The sequence below is a fragment of the Canis lupus genome, chromosome 2, assembly GCF_011100685.1.
Source record: "Canis lupus familiaris isolate Mischka breed German Shepherd chromosome 2, alternate assembly UU_Cfam_GSD_1.0, whole genome shotgun sequence".
Classification (NCBI taxonomy): Eukaryota; Metazoa; Chordata; class Mammalia; order Carnivora; family Canidae; genus Canis; species Canis lupus.
In genome coordinates, this window is record NC_049223.1 from 24,571,274 (window position 1) to 24,589,896 (window position 18,623).

Consider the following 18,623-nt stretch of genomic DNA (forward strand, 5'->3'; position numbering starts at 1 on the left):
TTTCCTGATGCTCCGGATGGACACTCTACCTCTCCTGGAACCCCAGTAACCGCTTCCATCTTTCCGCAGCACTCCAGTGCATTTCACCTGGTCTCACCAGCTCCTGAACAATGAACTTCTTGCAACCACCATCTGCATGATAAGACCTTTCTAATTGTTCTTATGATAAAGACCTTTCTAATTGTTCTTAACACCCAGAACTTTGCATCACCACCACTGCTAACACTGAGCCTCCAGTTCTTGGGAGAGTTGTTTCAGTTGTATTGTAGGCCCTCAGAAGTCCTTTAAGGAATCTAAATACCATGACAAGTATGTGAAATACTACATCCCGTTAATGTGGTCTTTCAGTAAGAAAATTAAAAAAAAAAAAAAAAAAAAAAAAACTTTCTGCCCTTTCCTTACTCTTCCAAAAAGTTAAGTACTACCAACACATCACCAATAGCTTAAGCATATCTTTTCAAGAAAGTGGTTTCCAAATAAATTGAGTTAAAGACTATTTAAAACACACACACTTTTTTTAAAGTTATAAACACAAAGATGTTCACTGTGTTGTTGTTCATACAAATCAAGGGCTGGAAACAATCTAAATTTTCAAGAAAAAGAGCAATTTAGTAAAATAAGGTACACCAACACCACGGTGCTTTAGTCATTGAAATTATGGTTATGAAGGGCAGGCAAAATCATGGAAATATGTTTGGTATTTAAAGAAAGGGCAGATTATAAAATGGCAGGTACTATATGATGTCCATGTATAGTGGGAAGCTCTAGAAAACAAGATGTAAGAATCTTAAATAAGGAAAATAAAGATTGGCCATTTTTCCTTTTACTTGTTCTTTTCTATTATGTCTAATATTATTTTTCAAGGCAACAAACACTAAGGGAGAAATCTTAAGAAGGAAATAGCTAATTAATACAAGATAAAAATCAGGAAAAAGATGTCCCAGTAAGGTACACACCTCTATTCCTTCTTTGGGTCTTGGTTTGGTTCTAGTGGAACCATATCTGGGGGCCGAGGGGAGAAGTATTTGGGACAACATGACATTGTGTGGAATGCCTTTTATTTATTTGTTAAGATTTTATTTATTTATTCATGAGAGACACTGAAAGGCACAGACCTTAGGCAGAGGGAGAAGGCGGCTCCCTGCGGGAAGCCCCATGTGGGACTCAGTCCCAGGACCCCAGGATCCCGCCCTGAGCCCAAGGCAGATGTCTGCACAACCACGGAGCCAAACCAGGCGACCCATAGTACGACCTTTAATAAAAATTTCTCAACACTTTTACATTTTAAAAATCGCCCAAAGTGGATATATTTTTTTTGGCTGGGAAATAGCATTTGGTGTGAAGTTAAACCTAAAATTCATTGTGAACTCTACCAAAGGGGTCGGCGCACACCCAAGTGGGGGCGATGCGCGAACTCGGCCTTTTGGCGCTCCTTGGGTTCTAATTTTCCTGGGCCTCTGAGAGATGGAGAGGCCAGAGTTCACCTTTTTAGGGGCAGTCGGAGAGGACCTTAGCACATCAATTGTACTCATTCGGTTATTAGGGTCAGCTGAGATTTTCCTAAGACTGGCTTTTCTCAATTAGACCTGGGAAGGGGAGGAGAGGGGAGAGAAGGCACCAACATGTGCATTTGCCCAGAATCTCACCAGAGTTTTCTGGAAGAAGTCTGCCTTCTCCAGCTGAAGTCCCAGAGGGTCCGGCTCCCCCACCGAGCACCCTCCGGGGGTGCCGGCCCCTTCCTGCGCCCCGCACCCGCTCCCCCGGCGGAGGCCTCCCCGCGCCTCCCGCCTCCCTGGGCTGGGAGCACGGGGTCTCAGGTCCACCCGGATCCTGCCGCCCTGGGCTGGGCGCACTGGGCCCAAGGTCCGCCCGGGTCCCCGCTCCCCTGGGCTGGCTGCATGGGGTCTCAGGTCAGCCCGGGTCTCCGCGCACTGGGCTGGGCGCACGGGGTCTCGGGTCCGCCCTGCTCCCCGCGCCCTGGGCTGGGCGGGCGCACGGGGTCTCGGGTACGCCCTGCTCCCCGCGCCCTGGGCTGGGAGGGCGCGCGGGGTCTCGGGTCCGCCCTGCTCCCCGCGCCCTGGGCTGGCTGGGGGCACCGGGTCTCGGGTCCGCCCTGCTCCCCGCGCCCTGGGCTGGCTGGGGGCACCGGGTCTCGGGTCCGCCCTGCACCCCGCGCCCTGGGCTGGGCGGGCGCACGGGGTCTCGGGTCCGCCCTGCTCCCCGCGCCCTGGGCTCGGTGGGCGCACGGGGTCTCGGGTCCGCCCTGCTCCCCGCGCCCTGGGCTCGGTGGGCGCACGGGGTCTCGGGTCCGCCCTGCTCCCCGCGCCCTGGGCTAGGTGGGCGCACCGGGTCTCGGGTCCGCCCTGCTCCCCGCGCCCTGGGCTGGGCGGGCGCACGGGGTCTCGGGTCCGCCCTGCACCCCGCGCCCTGGGCTCGGTGGGCGCACGGGGTCTCGGGTCCGCCCTGCTCCCCGCGCCCTGGGCTGGCTGGGGGCACCGGGTCTCGGGTCCGCCCTGCTCCCCGCGCCCTGGGCTGGGCGGGCGCACGGGGTCTCGGGTCCGCCCTGCACCCCGCGCCCTGGGCTCGGTGGGCGCACGGGGTCTCGGGTCCGCCCTGCACCCCGCGCCCTGGGCTCGGTGGGCGCACCGGGTCTCGGGTCCGCCCTGCTCCCCGCGCCCTGGGCTGGGAGGGCGCACGGGGTCTCGGGTCCGCCCTGCTCCCCGCGCCCTGGGCTGGCTGGGGGCACCGGGTCTCGGGTCCGCCCTGCACCCCGCGCCCTGGGCTGGGCGGGCGCACGGGGTCTCGGGTCCGCCCTGCTCCCCGCGCCCTGGGCTCGGTGGGCGCACGGGGTCTCGGGTCCGCCCTGCTCCCCGCGCCCTGGGCTCGGTGGGCGCACGGGGTCTCGGGTCCGCCCTGCTTCCCGCGCCCTGGGCTGGGAGGGCGCACGGGGTCTCGGGTCCGCCCTGCTCCCCGCACCCTGGGCTGGCTGGGGGCACCGGGTCTCGGGTCCGCCCTGCACCCCGCGCCCTGGGCTGGGCGGGCGCACGGGGTCTCGGGTCCGCCCTGCTCCCCGCGCCCTGGGCTCGGTGGGCGCACGGGGTCTCGGGTCCGCCGTGCACCCCGCGCCCTGGGCTGGCTGGGGGCACCGGGTCTCGGGGCCGCCCTGCTCCCGGCGCCCTGCGCTGCGCGGCCCCGACGACACCCGCTGCCCCGCGGGCGGGGCGCAACTTGGCGGCGAGCGGGGCCAGCCCGCGGAGAGAAAGAGAAGCAGGCCTACCTTAAAACTTTCCAGTCTCTGAGAGGCTCGGAGTCGGAGGTTAGGGACACCATGGTCCGGGGGCGGGAGCGCGCGCAGGCCGGGCCGGGAGCGGGGCGCGGGGCGCGGGGGAGCCGGCCGGGGCGGCGGGGCTGCGGGGCTGCGGGGCGCCGGCTCTGCCCCCCTCCTGCCCGGGAGCGAGGAGCCCGCGCGGCCCGGCCGCCCTCCGCCCCCACAGCGGTCCTGCGCTAGGTTACTTCCAGGCCCGGCTCATTTCTCCACACCACCTTTTAAAGCCCCTGTAATCTGCTCCAACTGATCAAATTTGACCTTTTTGTAGCCCACTTTATTCCAAGCACAGCTCTCGGTTAAATCTCTCTTTATTAACACCGTCCTCCTTGGCTTTCTTTTGGAACAAACACAGATCAAGCCTGAAGCCTCCAGACTTTAGCAGCAATCATTTACAGATTACGGCGAGCTGCATGCAGCCTCCTCCTCTGGGGCACCCCCTCCTGTCTCGCAGATTTTGCTTTCAAATTCCTGTCGGAAGACTGGTTAGGTTTCTTTCTTCCTTTTTTTTTTTTTTTTTTTTTTTTGGTGGCTTGGGTTCTGGGACGCTAGCATCCGGCTCAGAGCTTCCCTCAGAAGCTGTAACTACATGACTGTTAGGATTTTTAATTTTTCTAATTTTTAAAATTTTTAAATTTTTTAGGATTTGTTTTTTTTTTTTTAAATAATTTGGGAACGGGCTGCTAACAAGCTCGAATGTATTGTATGTTTTCTGACAGTGATTTTACTACACTGCTTTTCTTTTTTTTTTTTTTCCTTCTTTCTTTCTTTCTTCTGTTTGTAAATAGCACGAAGGAAGGGATGTAGAATTTCTCTGAACAATGGGGAAGGGTGTGGGCTTTTTTCCCTCAACTTGTTTATCTTTTGTCCTTTCTTTAAAGCTGAGCATCCTTTCCATAATCATCTGAAACTGTGCAGAGCAGAAGTTAAATATACATACATATATATTTATATCAAGAGCAGGATTATTCTCCTCTAGCATCTCCTGTTCTCCTCTCTGCTGATGGAGTTTCTTTGTGAGTGTACAGATTTCTTATTTTCCTAGGCACTGCCTCTTAAGCAACGGTTTTCTGCTCCCTTCCCCCCTTTTCCCACACCCTCCCCCCTCTTCTAGCTAAGACTCTACAGCTGAAGCTCTTCCTCCTGTCCTGGCAGGACTCTGGAGATAAAGGACCTTGAAATCATCTAGTTTACGTGGGCTCCTGAGTCCCATCTCTCAGGTCACCCAAGATTTTCCTCCTAGCTGCGTGCCACATGAGCTTTACTGGATATTCTCTTTCTATCAAATTTCTCTTTTTCTTACATTTATTTTAAAAGGAATTTTCAAGAGCATTACCATAAATGGAGAATCAGCTTCACTGGCCTAATAAAACAATTTACCCAGACACATAAGCCAGCTGGAGGCACTGATCTAGGGCTTTTTGTCTCTTGGTTGAAAAAAGATTTTAACTGATGTTAGGGGAGTGTTAAGGACACACTTGCACCAACCAGGACTTGCCCAATAAGGAAGAGTAAAGATTTAAGGATTGATTGATTGTTTTTTTGGGGGGGGCAGGGGAGAGAGAGTACTTCCAGCAGACTCCCCCCTTGAGCATGGAACCCAGGGCGGGGCTCTATCCCAAGACCCTGAGATCATGACTTGAAGTGAAACCAAGAGTCAGATGCTTAACCCACTGAGCCACCCACCCACCCCAGGAAAAGTAAAGATTTAAAAGGGCACAAGATACGATTCCAATTTTGTGATGACGTTACTACCCATAATCTTTGTCAGCCAGGAGGAAGGGCTCCTGTCTCTTGCCTTGAGGCTGAACCTTCCAAGAAAGAGATCTCTGTTCTTTCCTGGATCTCCATAGGGAAAGATGTGGAAGTTCTAGTCAACTCCAAATGCCCCTCAGAGCATTTTAAATCCGTTCCCCATCCTCCTTTTCTCTAAGGACCCCATCCTTAAAATTTGCAGCAAACGCTCAGCCGATGTACACTTGTTCTTCTACAGTCAAATATACTTTCCTTAATGGCTGTAAATGACTCTCTTTAGAAGTACAATCATCTTTATGCTGAAATTAAAAAGAAGGTCATACCCTTTACCAAAACCATCGCCTCTTTCCGGCTTCACGTTTCTTCCTGGGCTGTGTTGCTGTCCCTCTGCGGATCTTGGGCCACAGCGTAATAATGTGTAGACATGTACATAACACTTCTAATGCCCAGGACTTCACCAAATGTGGGTGATAATAATAGCATTTATGCAGAGTGTACCTCCAAAGGGCTTCAAATGCTTGGATAATTAGTAAAATGTTTCTCCCTTTAGGAAGTTAGCAAAGGAAAAAACAAAAGATTATAATGGAATAGTTTCTGTGTCTGTAATGACATCATCCTTATATCATTAACCCACCACACCCCTGAATTCAGAACTGGGGAAAGAAAGGGAAAGAGTCCTTAACTCTTGGGGTTCAGGGTTAATGGGTGAAAGGGAGAGGGACCTGGCTTCCAGTCAAAGGACAAAAGGACAAAAGCATGCTCATTAACTATGAAATACCATTTTAAGGCATTAGTTCTTCCAAAAACTTTTTAAAGGCGGTAGAAACTTTCCTTTGGAAAAAAAAAAAAAATCTGCACCAAATTCCAATACAGAAAGAGATTAAGAGTGAAAGTTTATTACTAGGTAGAAGGAACTGCTCTAATTTCTTTAGGAATATTCATCATTCAGACCTCATGACTAACTTACTAATGAGGTAAATTGCCAGAAGCACCCCCAGTTTGTTAATGCAGCTGAGGGTATTTGGGCAGGCAGAGAGTAAGCAGATGGCCTGAGCTGACAGGGCTAGTCGCCCTTTGGGGGAGGTGTGGGACCCAGAAGGTGTGCCTATGGGACCCCAGGGCCCCTGGGACCAGCACTGTAGGTGCGCCCTCCCTCCAGTAGAGAGGAATGTTCAAGCAGAAAGCATCTGTTGGGATGTAGGACTGGGGCTAGGATCAGGTTAGGGATGGGTAAGAGGGGTTGCTTCAACCTCATGCTTTGATTTCTAGGGCTCTCTAGGGAGACCCTCGCTTTCAGGACACACTTGCAAATCCACTTCCTGGAAGTACTTGGTGATGAGGGAGAGGAATGGTCTGTTAAAGGTTGTACAGAGTCCAGAACAAGCTGAATATTTTGGCCTTTGCTTTCTTACTGTTGAGGACCAAGTGTTTTCTCACATACCCTCTAGAGTAATTCCACATTGCCTGTGTATCACGGATTCCTTTTCCCCTTCCTCCAAGCACTCTGTTCCTGATTCTGAACAGCTTCGTATCAGGTGGATCCTTCCTACTAAGAGAAAGCCCATCAGAATGATTTGCCCACCTTCACCTGTGAGGGTGTTCACTAAAAACAAACCAAAACACTGCCCTGTTCAGAACTGGGCCAACTGTTCATCTATAACTCAGGAAAAGCTATAATAAAATGTATATAAAACACAAAGGTTAAGCTTAGCCTTGTGAAAACTTCAGCCAAAAAAATATAATCTTCCTCTGTGTCATTGTATGAGTTTTAGTTTGATTCGTGTTATTCTTCTCCTATTTTGATAAATGTATGCCTTTAAAAACTCAGATTATTTTGTCGTGGCTTATAATGGCTCTTCAATGGTTGGCTCTTGGGAATGGTCCGTATGTGTTAAAGAAGAATCCAATCTGTATAAAGCAATACTCATGAATTGTCCTGCTACTACCAGCCCAAGAGTCAACATTCTCCCTTTCACATAACTGAAGGTCCCATGCTACCCCTTCCTCTTTCCAAGTACAGAAACCCAAGCCCAAATCCAAACAAAAAGCAACCCCACTGTCTGTACCTTTTCCATCCAAACAAAGGAAAGCGCCAAGCCCCATGAGCCCGTGCTTTCCACAGATACTGAGTTTCAAGTCACCTGGAAAAGCAGATTGAAAGGCAAAATGTCAGGAAGGAGACAACAGCAGGAGCCCAGGAGTCTGCATTTCACACCGGATCCAGGCCCTTCCAGAAGACCCTGAAAAATGCTGAGAGAGAGTCAGCAAGCATGAAGCTACCCAGGTCTTACAGCATCTCATATGGGCGCGGTCAATGTCATTGGAGCCAAAGCTGGAGATCTGTGGAAGCTCATCTTCTATGTTAGAGAAGCAGGAAGCACCTGGAGGTGTGAATTAGCCAAAGAACAAAAGAAAACAGGCCTTCTCCATCCGCTGGCAAATAAGAAATATTAGACGGACTATTGAACAGAGGTTTGGAAAGCAGGTATGATGTCTCAGGAAATTTCTCTCCCACAAAATGTCTAACTTCCCGAGAGTCAAGAACTTAATAAATTAAAAATAAAGAAAAATAAAAAATATATTTTAAAATGTTTCCCTTTAGGGAAAAATTACACATTTTTATATCCTCTTTTTCATTCTCTGTCTCTGGATTCCTAGGAATATGATTATCCTAAATAATTGTTCTCTTTTAGAAAGTTTTCCTTTACACTTATTCCTAATTCTGTAACTTCCTGATAAAGATTCTTTCCCCTTCTGCTTGTCCCAGATTTTTCCTTTTCTTATTTGCCAGCTCTTAACTTCTCCTCAAGTGGGGAAGGTCCCTCTCTCCCTATAAGAAACTGAAATGACTAATTGGAAATGCATTCTGCTTCTGTTAAAGAAGCTTTCCTGGTCTTGTTGATATGCCAGGGTTTTTAAAGTTGGCAGATGGAGGGAGCTCAGAAACTCCAGCACTTGTTCTTGACCCTGGAAATAGGATCCAGCTTTGCATGCTTTTCATAGCAAACCATAGTGTGGCAATGATGATAGACGAGGGTTGCCAGATAAAATATAGCACCCTCTGTTAAAATTGGATTTCAGAGAAACGACGAGTAAATTTTTAGTGTTATACACCCCCCCAATATTACATGGGACATACTTACTAATAAACAATTACTTGCTTCCCCCTTCCACCGCCCTGAATGTCAACTTTAACTACGTACCCTGTGGTTTTATTTGCTGAATCTGGTAGCTCTAGGCTAGATGGACTTTTAAATAAAAATAGCAAGATCACTGTGATTATTATTTTTCATTTGTGGTGGTCTATAAAGGCACCCTGATATCATCAAGTAGGCATCAAAATGCATTTATTTAAATGTTCTTAAAGCTTTTCTCGTGTATTAGTTACAAGCCAAACATAAAAAGCCACATTGAGATTGCTTTTTCAGCAAAGCAGGGATATGATTAAAGTATGCTTGTATCTTATTAGATATTGGATATCAATATTGGGAATTAGGAAATGCCACCTAGGCTTCTTGTCTTAAGCCTGGTTAGTTGAATGCATTTTTAACTTTTGGTAGCACTGATATGCTCAGATGGACTGAAGCTGACGTTTTGTAAATTGGGCAGCATCTCTGTATTATATTTATTTTATACAGAGAGACTTGGCAGTTAACACAGCTGCTGTGTTTTGTTCTTGCACCACACATCAGCTCCTGCTGTAAGGAATCTGTACCTGAATAGTTAACCATTAATCTTCAGTTACATAAAATGTGTATTGTACATATCTTTACTTTAATGATGTCTGTAGAGACAAACTTCCAAAGATGGTCGTTTTTTCTTCTGTCTTTAAATAAATGAATATAACTTGAATGGAATTTCAAGTGCTTCCATGTTTGGCTCACAACACCTGATGCAATGAAAAGCCTGTGAACAGAGATGTGTGTTTTGGTGCTACGTCAATGACTTGAGAATTGCTATTATGGGACACACACATACATACACACACACACACACACACACACACACAAACCCTGCTATTATTTATTTTTGAAAAATTCTAAAGGGTCTCTAAAGAGACAGCTACAAAACCTGCTAAGTATAGGGAAAGGCCGAACATGTTACTGGGGGTCTAACATATATACTGAATATTTTCTACTGATGCGAAGCCCTTCTAGCAATTGGGAAGGAATGCTTTTTTTCATCTGGAGCCTTAGTCAGCTGAACAGGAGGGCAAAATGGATTAAAGCTGGGGGAGGGGAATGTGGGGTCTTTGCCAGGCATATTTTACAAGTGAGAAAGGGAGAGGAGACTCACACCCAGCCGGCTGCTTTTCATGCCATGCAAAGGAATCACAGGCCAAATTTGATACATACAGTGGGAAAAAAAAAAAAAGAAAATTCAAGCTTTAACTCCTGTACTGCCATGGAAGATGAGATTTTCAAAGCTGTGTAATGCCCTTCTTTGAATTTCCAGTCTGCTTTTGTTAGGATTCATGGCTTACACCAACAGGGACAAAGGAATGCCCAGAAGAAGGATGTATTGTTCAGATAGTCCCTGGGGTCCCAGGCCAGGGAATAAAACCTGCAACGTTGATCTTATCATCTTGTTTTGTTTTTCTTTAAATGGCAGTTTCAGATTGCTCTGGCGTTTGTGTGCGTAGAGACAGGACTCCTCATTGGTTTTTGAAAGGGATATCTGAGTTGCAGAGAAAAGTCAAGCACAATTGCCAAGTTTCCAGTCAATGAAGCAGTGTCGGCATCTGCTCCTGGAGAGGGATTGCCTGACCAGGGATATCGCCCTTGAATCACTAAGAGGCAAAGATAAGCCTTCCATCATTCTCCCTGAATCAAAACCCAGCAGACTTAGGTGGAATTGAGGTGTGCAGAAAAGTCACTTGAAGATACAGATTTAAAAACTTCGTAACTTGGCAATTTAATGTAAAGTGGTAACCACCACAACAAACACATATTGCATAATATTTGATTGTATAAAGGGTTTATTTGGCAATCAAATGATCCGTCAGGATGCCAAAGCAGGTTCCCATTAGTCTACTAGGCAAGTCAGTGCTTCCCTCCATGGTGAAGAACCATGTTTCTTTTTCTTTTTTTCTTTTTCTTTCTTTTTTTTTTTTTGTTTCCAATACATTGTGGTCCAATACTTCAGTCCAATTATATCATATTTAATTGAATTACTAGGAAAAACAAAGCATACAAAGTACAAATCCCATTTTTAAATTATTGAATTAATAGGCATAAAGTTATAGAACTGCTATGCATGTTTGAACTCTTACCTCTAATTATAAACTTTGTTTGCAATTGGTTACAATCTACAGACCTGCACCACTCTGAGTGCAGTACTGAGAAGTCCTGATGCAAAGTATGCTACAATTCAAAAAACAATTATTGTAGATACTTTTAAGGAATAGTTTTAGGGTCTGCATTGAACGAAGCCCTGTAGGATCTGGGGTGAATAGAAACTATAACTATTTATATTGTTGATGAAACAAAAATGCACTAAACTCTTCTAAAAGGTTAAAAATTAAAATCAATTAACCTAATAGGCAACCGATGTCAAAGATTCCATAAGTTACCACTTGATGAGAAATTTTAAAATCACTTATAATTACATTAATGCTGTAAAAACTGGGACTCGAGCTCACCGAAAATAATTCTTTGTTGACTGGCAAGTTTGGAAATTACTAACTGCCTGTGACACAGCTCCAACTGGTTCCTCTAATTCCTATTTTATTTCATTAGAGAGAGGAAAACAAAACACAGCTGCCAGTTTGCCACAATTTAAGATATCTCAATATACGAAAATCCAAGGGTACTCCCCAAAGATTACATTTAGATTACAAAATATTGTGAAGGGTTCCTTAATATATTTAATTTCTTCTAGTGTACTTAAGCATTTCCTTAGATCACTAAACAATTGAGACACAGTTCTAAGTAGAAGGGCCAGAAGGGAAATTTAGAGGAATATTGCGTTGATTTAACAATCCTATAGCACTTACTATGTACCTGACACTGTTCTAAAGTCTTTACAAAAATTAACTCACTAAATCCTCATAACAACCTATAAGGCAGACTATTTTTGTCCTCATTTTTGCAGGCAAGGAAACTAAGGCACACAAAGAGGTAAATGATGGCTGAAGTGAGTCGGTGGCAGAGACAAGATTTGAAACCCACCAAACTCTTAAGAGTTACTCTTGTTCAATATATGGTGGGTGTGTTGTAATTGACAATCAGAAACAAGCGTAAAGAATTTTAAGGTCAAAATGTCATTCAAATGGATGATTGAGTTAATGAGCATGGTGATTTCACGAAGACTTTCCCATGAACATATCTAATTCATAGGTCAAGGTAGAAAGCAGAAACCATAGATTTATTCTTAGATCTCCGAAGATTCCCCAATCATCCATTCACCTCCCTTTAAAAACCACTTTTCTCAGCAACCTTTCTGAGACAACTATCGTAATATAATGACCACTTGGTTGCCTTCATACTTTCCTTTGTAGACATCCATCCCTAATTGGTCCTATATAGGAGGCAACAACCCCTGCCTCAACCCTCATACACGTCATTCATACATACTCTCTCAGAGCAAAAATGTGCACATAAAATCTCTGTAGGAATCAAGAAGTATAAGTTAAATTCAACGAGATACAGTGTTTTAAGCATCAAATTGGTAAACATCTTTAAATGATTATACCTAACGGCAGAATGAGGTACAATTAAATGGACCCACTCATATTTGGCTGGTGAATGTTTAAACTAGTTGTTGAGAAAGGTATTTAGTAATGAATGCCAAAAATTTTCAAAAAATATTCTTATTGTTTCACCCAGAAATTTCACTTCCAAAGGCTTTTAAGATTTATGTAGAAGGATATTCATTGTAATAGTAATGATATTAATGAGCCATTAGAGGCCACCTAAATGTCCAACAATTTAAGGTACATTAAAAATATCTACGCCTACAAAGTTGTAACTATAAAATGGGATATTATGAAGCTATCAAAACCATGCTTTGGTGCAATATCTTTGAAAGACTTTTTAAATAAGCGAAAAATGCAGGGCATAGTATGTTATATATAACATATTATCAATATTTTGTATTCCTACCAGGGACTGTAAATTCAACTGCCAAGAGTCCACAGAAGTATCATAGTGAGTGAAGCTGGCAAGGAAGATGTTCATTAAAATGCAACAATCTTCCTTTCTCCAGTTTTTCTGGAATATTCAGTCTTCATTCTCCTTTACAATTATGTTTCCTCCCTCTACCACCAATCTTTCCTGTTTCCCAGTCTTACTGAAGGCCTGTTTCACTCTTACTGAAAAAAATCTATCTATACTGTAAAAATGTGTAATTACTGGCAATGGAAATTCAGCAATATTAAGGAACAGCATGCAGAGGCGGGAGTGCTGCTGGCTAGAGAGATGAGCCTCTGGGGGCAGGAGTCCTACCCAATCTATTCTTGCCATAACGGGTGGAGCCCACGACTATACCAGATCTTGCACTTCATTAAAGGATGACAGAAATCCTTCTTTTTTTAGGTGAATTCTGATTTGTATTGTTGACTTAAGATTTTACACACACACACACACACACACACACACACACTCTTGAGGACCAAACAACATATTGACAGACTTCACATTTGTGACTTCTAACATCCACATTTATGTGCAAAACAAATGTAAAAACAACTGGAAGTAAACATACACAAATACAATGACTAGCATAATTTCGGATAAGATTGGGCGCATCCAGAGTGGTATGGCTGTAGTCAATTAGCATAATTTCAATCTTTTTTTTTTTTTTTTGCGCCTTTGCTAGTTCCTAAGTTCTCTCCATTGTATTTCTTTTTATAATTGGAGATGTATGACCTCCTCTCATATTATTTTATCTATTTAGTAATCCTTTTAGGAGATACAGAGTAGTTTAAAAGAAATGCATGGTTCTATTTTGAAGTCTGTCTCTGATCTTATATTTCTCGATATGTCCACACAACGACATGGTTATAGATCATGTTCGCATTCATGAAATCATTCCTTCTAATCCCTTGGAAGCTTCTTTGAAAAACAGGGATCTAAAAACTTGTCTCATTTTTGTACTCCTTTATGGCTTACTTACTCCCAACATTTTCTGCCTAAATTCAGCTCCATTTTTCTTTTCTCCTTCAAATCACATCCAACCTTTTCAATGATGTAGCTGGGTGATGTCCAGCAATATTCTAACCTAGTGGTAGAGACCACTGATGGTCTGATTTGGGCAGTTCCTTCGCCAAAGATCCTTTTATTATTTAAATGTTAGGACATTCCATAGCTGTTTGGCGAGGCGTGGCTTTGGGAACAGAAAAGAAAGCTTTAAGGTTGTTGGCACTGCCACCACCCTGACGTATGCTTGTCTGGATAGTCACCTTAATAAAAGAGGATTAAAAACAAGAAAATGGAATGTAGCCAATAAGTACAGTATTCAGTCTAGGAAAAAAGAATGTAACAGGCTCAGGCGATTGAGAGTTAGGATAAAATAACTGGTGAAAACGACAAAGCCCTCTCTTTCTGTCAGGACAAAGCATGCTTTTCACAAAGCTCAAAACAAATTAATTACAGAATTACGGCTGCACACATACGGTAATCTTTATTCACATCCCCCTCTGGGTGTCTTCTGCTTAAAGGGTGAGGCTTCTTGGAAACCAGCTTGTTTGACCCTTTCTCTTGTTTATAGAGCATGCGTTTTATGAAAATGGGGAAAACAAAGAGAAAGATCTGGATTTCATTTTTAACCAGCCATTGTTTTTCTAATTTCTCTATTTTACTGAAAGCATCTTGTGTTTTTACAAGTATGAAATAAAAAGAGAAAATGAAAATTGTTCACATTATTACAGAATAAAAACAAGTGTATCCTAGCCATTAGGCTGACATTATTGAATCAGGAAATAGAGTAATTCATTTTCAAAGAAAGGCTTGATAGAATCTTTAAAATGAGATGTGTGTGTGTGTGTGTGTGTGTGTGTGTGTATGTGTGTGATGTCAAACCTTAAGGGCTTTCTTTCCACTGAAGCATTAAAAAGTGAGAATTCTGACTTCTTGTTGACAATGTTTAAATGAATGTGTCAGTTTATAATTACAAATGCAAAGGGAAACTTTTTATAACTGAATATTTAACATATATTAAAGTTATAACAGAAACTCCATAATGTGATTCTTGCTCCGTTTTGGCCATGCTTTCTCTCTACAAAGGAGGCATCTCACATCACTCGCCTTAAAACTTGAAAATAGTTTTCGGAGATGATGAGTTCTCTGTGAAAATGGGAGTGGATTATTCTATAGCCTTTCCTTTAATGTCTATGTGTGTGTTTTAATAACATAATCCTTACAAGGCAAATAAAGATCAAAATGAGTAGAAGGTGAATACATCCTGAGGGGGCAGAGGGTGCAGAGGGGTTATTACATTCACTATGTCTATGATTTTCACTTTGCATAATTGTAAAGTCCTTCTCGTTCCTATAGCACCTTTGACCTCCCGTGACCTCTTGAACATAAGGCTAGGCCATTTATTTTTTGTTCACTTGCTTTCTGTTCTTTGAGTTAAATTACAGAGTATAGAAAACTTGTCAGAGGAGATTGAGAAATATAGAAATATTTCAAGGGTTTCTGCTCTGTAACTTCCTTCTAAAAGAATTAACCTTTTACAGGGTTATTCTTTTTTTTTTTTTTTTTTTTTTGGGTTATTCTTTTTTTTTTCTTTTTCCAGATGAATCACAAGCTGTGACTAAAGACTTCTCATCATCTAGATCTAAGTTTTATGATAAGCCAACTGTATAACCTTATGATGTGGTAGCTAGGATCACTTTCAATGTCTTTTCTAAATACCCAACATGACCAGAAATCCGTAAGTCATCAAAGGAAATACTTATTCTTGATAACACTCAATATGGGCCAAACACTTTATATGCATTATCTCTTTTAATGCTCACATAAATACTATGAGGTTTGGGGTGCTGGGTGGCTCAGTTGGTTAAACTCTTGATTTTGGCTGAGGTCATGGCCTCTGGGTCCTGAGACTGAGCCATAGGTCAGGCTCCACTCTTAGTAGGGAGTCTGCTTCTCTCCCTCTTCCTTTCCCCCCACTTACATGTGCTCTCTCTAAAAATAAATAAATAAAATATTTTTAAAAAAGACTATGAGATATATCTCTGTATCACAAATAGGAAGCAGAAGTGGAGGCAAGTCCAAAGTAGCACAGACATTAAATGGTGGACCATAACCCCAGCTCACTTGTGGCTGACTCCAGAACCTATGCTTTCGCACAGAGCTTCTCAATCTTGGCTTGGAGCTTTAAAATCTCAATGTCTAGGACATCCTCCAGATGAAATGGAATCTCAGAGGGTGGTATTACCCCGGCATCAGTATTTCTAAAAACTTCCAAGTGATGCTAATATGCACGATAGGTTGATATCATTGCACTAAGGCATTCCCTCTTTTTCTCCTTTTCTTTCTTTCTTTCTTTCTTTCTTTCTTTCTTTCTTTCTTTCTTTCTTTCTTTCTTTCTTTCTTTCTTTCTTTCTTTCTTTCTTTCTTTCTTTCTTTCTTTCTTTCTTTCTCTTTCTTTCTTTCCTTTCTTTATTTTCTTCTCTCGAGAGAAACCACAAGAGCACAAGCAATGGAGGAGGGGCAGAGGAAGAGGATGAGAGAGAATCTCAAGCAGGTTCCATGACACCCAGTAATGTAGCCAGACTCAGGGCTCGATCTCATGACTCTTGAGATCATGACCTGAAGCAAAGTTGAGAGTCAGATACTTTACCGAGCAAGCCACCCAGGGATCCCTAGGGACTTCTTTATTGATCATCACAAGAAACAAGAGTTGGCTGTAATGCAAACTTGAGCCAAGTACATAGGGAAGTTTTGTGAATATTCCTTTTTATATTTGAAAGTAACCCTTCATAATAGTTTTGGTCACAACATGAGAAAATGCTCTGCATCACCTGCCATCAGGGAAATACAAATCAAAACCACAATGAGATACCACCTCACACCAGTGAGAATGGTGAAAATTAACAAGGCAGGAAACCACAAATGTTGGAGAGGATGTGGAGAAAGGGGAACCCTCTTGCACTGTTGGTGGGAATGTGAACTGGTTCAGCTGCTCTGGAAAACTGTGTGGAGGCTCCTCAAAGAGTTAAAAATAGACCTGCCCTACGATCCAGCAATTGCACTGCTGGGGATTTACCCCAAAAATACAGATGCAATGAAACATCAGGACACCTGCACCCCGATGTTTCTAGCAGCAATGTCCACAATAGCCAAACTGTGGAAGGAGCCTTGGTGTCCATCAAAAGATGAATGGATAAAGAAGATGTGGTCTATGTATACAATGGGATATTCCTCAGCCATTAGAAATGACGAATACCCACCATTTGCTTCAACGTGGATGGAACTGGAGGGTATTATGCTGAGTGAAGTAAGTCAATCGGAGAAGGACAAACATTATATGGTCTCATTCATTTGGGGAATATAAAAAATAGTGAAAGGGAATAAAGGGGAAAGGAAACAAAATGAGTGGGAAATATCAGAGAGGGAGACACAACATGAGAGACTCCTAACTATGGGAAACGAACTAGGGGTGGTGTAAGGGGAGGTGGGTGGGGGTGGGGGTGACTGGGTGACAGGGGCACTTGATAGATGAGCACTGGGTGTTATGCTATATGTTGGCAAACTGAACTCTAATAAAAAAAAATAGGTTTGGCACACAAATACAGTAGAATTTGATTTGAAAAGTCAAAATTATGTAATTAAACATTTTCAATTTCCATTGTAAATATTCATGGATCAGAGCCTGTGACATGAATGAAATCACACAGTGGAGGTGAGGGTACATGGAGGACAGGTACCCACACACCAGGCTCCCAAACAGGTGATGTGGGGCCACATGTGTCTAGCTAAATATCTCAAGCCATCTAATTCCCAGAAACATTTTCAAAGGCAGCAAGTTTGAGATCATAACCTCCCATTCTTATTTTGCTTGAGAACAACCCCTGCTGGAGACAGAAAAGATTCTTGCTCAGAACTTCAGCTGCAGGGCATTTCAGGTCTTCCGGAAATAATAATGTATTAGTTTCCTGGGGCTGCCATAACAAAATACCACAAACTGAGTAGCTTAAACAACAGACACTTATTGTCTCACAATTCTAGAGGCTAGAGTCTGAGATCAAAGTGTCGGCAAAGCTGGTTCCTTCTGAGGTCTGCAAGGGAGTAGCTGTTTCAGGCCTCTCCCCAGCTTCTGGTAGCCTCAGGCATTCCTTGGCTTCTAGATGGCTGTCTTCTTTCTTTAGGTGTCTCCACCTCTGTATTCAAATTCCCCCTTTCCATAAGGACATAATCATATGGGATTAGGGGCCCACCCCAATGACCTCATCTTAACTTGATCACCTACAAAGACTCTATTTGCCCAGGTCCTGGGTGTTAGGACCTCAATATCTTTCTGAAGGACACCATTCAGTCTGCAAAAATACTGTATGCCAACAGAAAGAAGTTAATACTAACTAGAAATTGTGGAAATCCCCAATGAGAAGGAATTTCTTAATTTTTCTGAAAGAAGATAAGAACTATACCTTAAATGTGGATAGAATTTTGAAGCTAGAAAACACATTCTTAGACACTAACTCATTATCTTCACAGAGGCCCTCCAGATTTACTAAATAAATGAAAATCGGAGAGTTCAATTAAACATTTTGAGGCCACAAGTAATAAGTGCGGTGGGAAGGGGGGGGTCTATGGTTGAGGCTCAGTTATCCCACCCCACAATCCACTACTTTCCCCAAATAAATTCGGGGTCCAGCCAGACTCATCACGGACCATGAAGCATGATGGCTGAGAAACGTCACATTGACTTAATTGATGTCACAAAGAACTTGAATGTTCTGACCGAAAGAAGGCAAAAGGTGAATATATTCTCCTTCATGGAGAAGAACAATCAAGGTGACACACTGAGGGGAGAAAAGGAAACTCAATGCTACTACTTTATTGGCTTCCCATAAATACTAGTTATTCACATGAGAAGAAGGACACTTAAGACTCTCTCAGTGAGTGGGTTCATTTTCACAAAACGCTTTTTTTTGATGAAATGGCTTGATTTCTTAGTGTTTTTGTGATGACTCAGAAGAGTAGACTGTTCTTTCAACAAGGCATATTGGTTCTTGAAATATACTAAGCCCCCAATGAAAGTTACTCGAAGTCTATACCAACCCCAATTTAACACACATTGACAGATTAATCAGAGTTGTACTGATGTGTAGGATTCTAGATAATGGTGTCATGCACAGAAACCCTTGCATACCCTAGAGGCCACAGATGTTTGAGCTCCTTGGCTTTCTAAGTATTTCCTTTGTCAGCAACTCACTTCTTAAATCGGGAAGGGAAGAGATGTCTAGAGTAATTGATCTGTACTACCAATTTGGCCACACGGAGGAGCACTGGGTGTCTCTCCTCTTGTTAAAAATGTCCAGATTGGGGCACCTGGGTGGCTAAGTGGTTGAGTGTCTGCCTTCGGCTCAGGTCCT

General features: G+C 43.5%; 1 protein-coding gene across 2 annotated transcripts in view; it reads right to left on the reverse strand.

Annotated features, from left to right (window-relative positions):
- The window catches only part of CELF2 (CUGBP Elav-like family member 2), an 814,024-nt gene that overhangs the window by 512,983 nt on the left and 282,418 nt on the right, over nt 1–18,623 (reverse strand). Inside the window, exon 1 of one of the 2 annotated variants that reach the window (XM_038530144.1) lies at nt 3,278–3,344. The exons of the other annotated variant lie outside the window; for it this stretch is intronic. Coding sequence (XP_038386072.1) covers nt 3,278–3,330 — 53 coding nt within the window. The 5' untranslated portion in view covers nt 3,331–3,344. Of the gene's footprint in view, nt 1–3,277; nt 3,345–18,623 lie in introns of those variants that run through there. 2 annotated transcript variants of the gene reach the window in all.